This window comes from Cyprinodon variegatus, unplaced genomic scaffold, assembly GCF_000732505.1.
Source record: "Cyprinodon variegatus isolate N-32 unplaced genomic scaffold, C_variegatus-1.0 Scaffold1320, whole genome shotgun sequence".
NCBI classification, from domain to species: domain Eukaryota; kingdom Metazoa; phylum Chordata; class Actinopteri; order Cyprinodontiformes; family Cyprinodontidae; genus Cyprinodon; species Cyprinodon variegatus.
This window is the reverse complement of record NW_015151773.1, coordinates 36,702-37,917: the sequence shown is the minus strand read 5'-3', so window position 1 is coordinate 37,917 and position 1,216 is coordinate 36,702. Positions and strand designations below refer to the sequence as shown.

Sequence of the window (1,216 nt, the reverse complement as noted above, 5' to 3'; positions counted from 1 at the left end):
GTGGAGCGCAGTAACTTCAGCTGAATCTCTTAATTAGAAGAAAGCACCTCCAGAACTTCCAGGTCTTCTTCAGGTGATCCGGTTCTGCTCTGCTGATCAGAACCTTCTCCTGTCTGGAGAACTTTGTTCTCTGCTGATGTTCATGTGGATCTTTGTGATGCTGTCTAGGCCTCCCCAGCAGCCCCAGTGAAAACGCATCACTGGCAGCTCAGGCTGTGATTGGCCGAGTCCTGGAGGCGCCGCTGTCAGAAGACGCTCGTGTCGGAGCGCTCAGTGTCACCATGACGGCTTTCATGGAGGCCTGGATGGAGCACATCCTACGGCAGAAGATCAAATTCAGGTTTGTTTTCAGCCATGGAGAAACCGTGTTCCTTCATGTTCCCACAGTGAGAAAGGAGAGCCGATAGACGTGCTGCCCTCTGGAGGCCTGGAGGAAATAGAACACAGAGCTGATCTGTTCATTAATAAAACTCAAAATGGTTCAGATGGACAAACTTTTCTTCTAAGTCACCTGGTCGTTTAGAAACCACAGAGCCTCCACCCACACTGGGGCAGAGGAAGGAACACAGTCATACCACAGAAGAAGAAATCTTACAGGTTCTGTCTCTCTCTTGTCTGAAGTATGTTTTTGTTGTTCCTCTTTTAGTGTCCAGGGGGCGCTGCAGCTAAAGGAGGACTTTGATTCAATCAGAGAGATGATCAAGTCTGACAAGTACGGCCTGTCGGCCGACCTCGTCCAGAGACTCCTCGCTCTCAGGTAGCCCCGCCCCTCTGTCCCCACTCTGCTTCAGCCTTTTAAGGAGAAACCACTTTAGTTTATTTCTAGAATCAGAATCAGGTTTATTGATTCAACTCCTCAAGGTGTAAACCGTGAGACCAAGTTGGACTTGGTGTTGATGGTGCAGACAGCTACAGCACCAATTCTCATCATCTCAGGTCACTTTATAGATCCAGATCATCCAGTCAGATTGATTCAAAGTTTTCTATCTAAGGAAGACCAGCTGATTGCATCGACTCATTGACTCTTCAGCAATCCCTCACACTAAGCATGCTTGTAGCGACAGTGGAGAGGAAAAACTCCCTTTGAACAGGAAGAAACCTCCAAATAACAGAGCAGTGTTTGATCAGCGTCATTAGAGGAGCCCTGCCCGCCTGCCTGAGGCCCCCACGGAACTTTACAGCATTACTGGGAGCTGATTGGTGGAGAGGTGATGAA

The 1,216-nt window shown here is 48.8% G+C and overlaps 1 protein-coding gene across 1 annotated transcript in view; it reads left to right on the top strand.

The window, feature by feature from the left end:
• Window positions 1-799, top strand: part of ccdc142 (coiled-coil domain containing 142) — a 21,252-nt gene extending 20,453 nt beyond the window's left edge. Inside the window, exons 12-13 of the mRNA XM_015402210.1 lie at window positions 169-340; window positions 647-799. Of these exons, the coding sequence (XP_015257696.1) occupies window positions 169-340; window positions 647-761 (287 nt within the window). The 3' untranslated portion in view covers window positions 762-799. The remainder of the gene's footprint in view (window positions 1-168; window positions 341-646) is intronic.
• The last annotated feature ends 417 nt before the right edge of the window (window positions 800-1,216 follow it).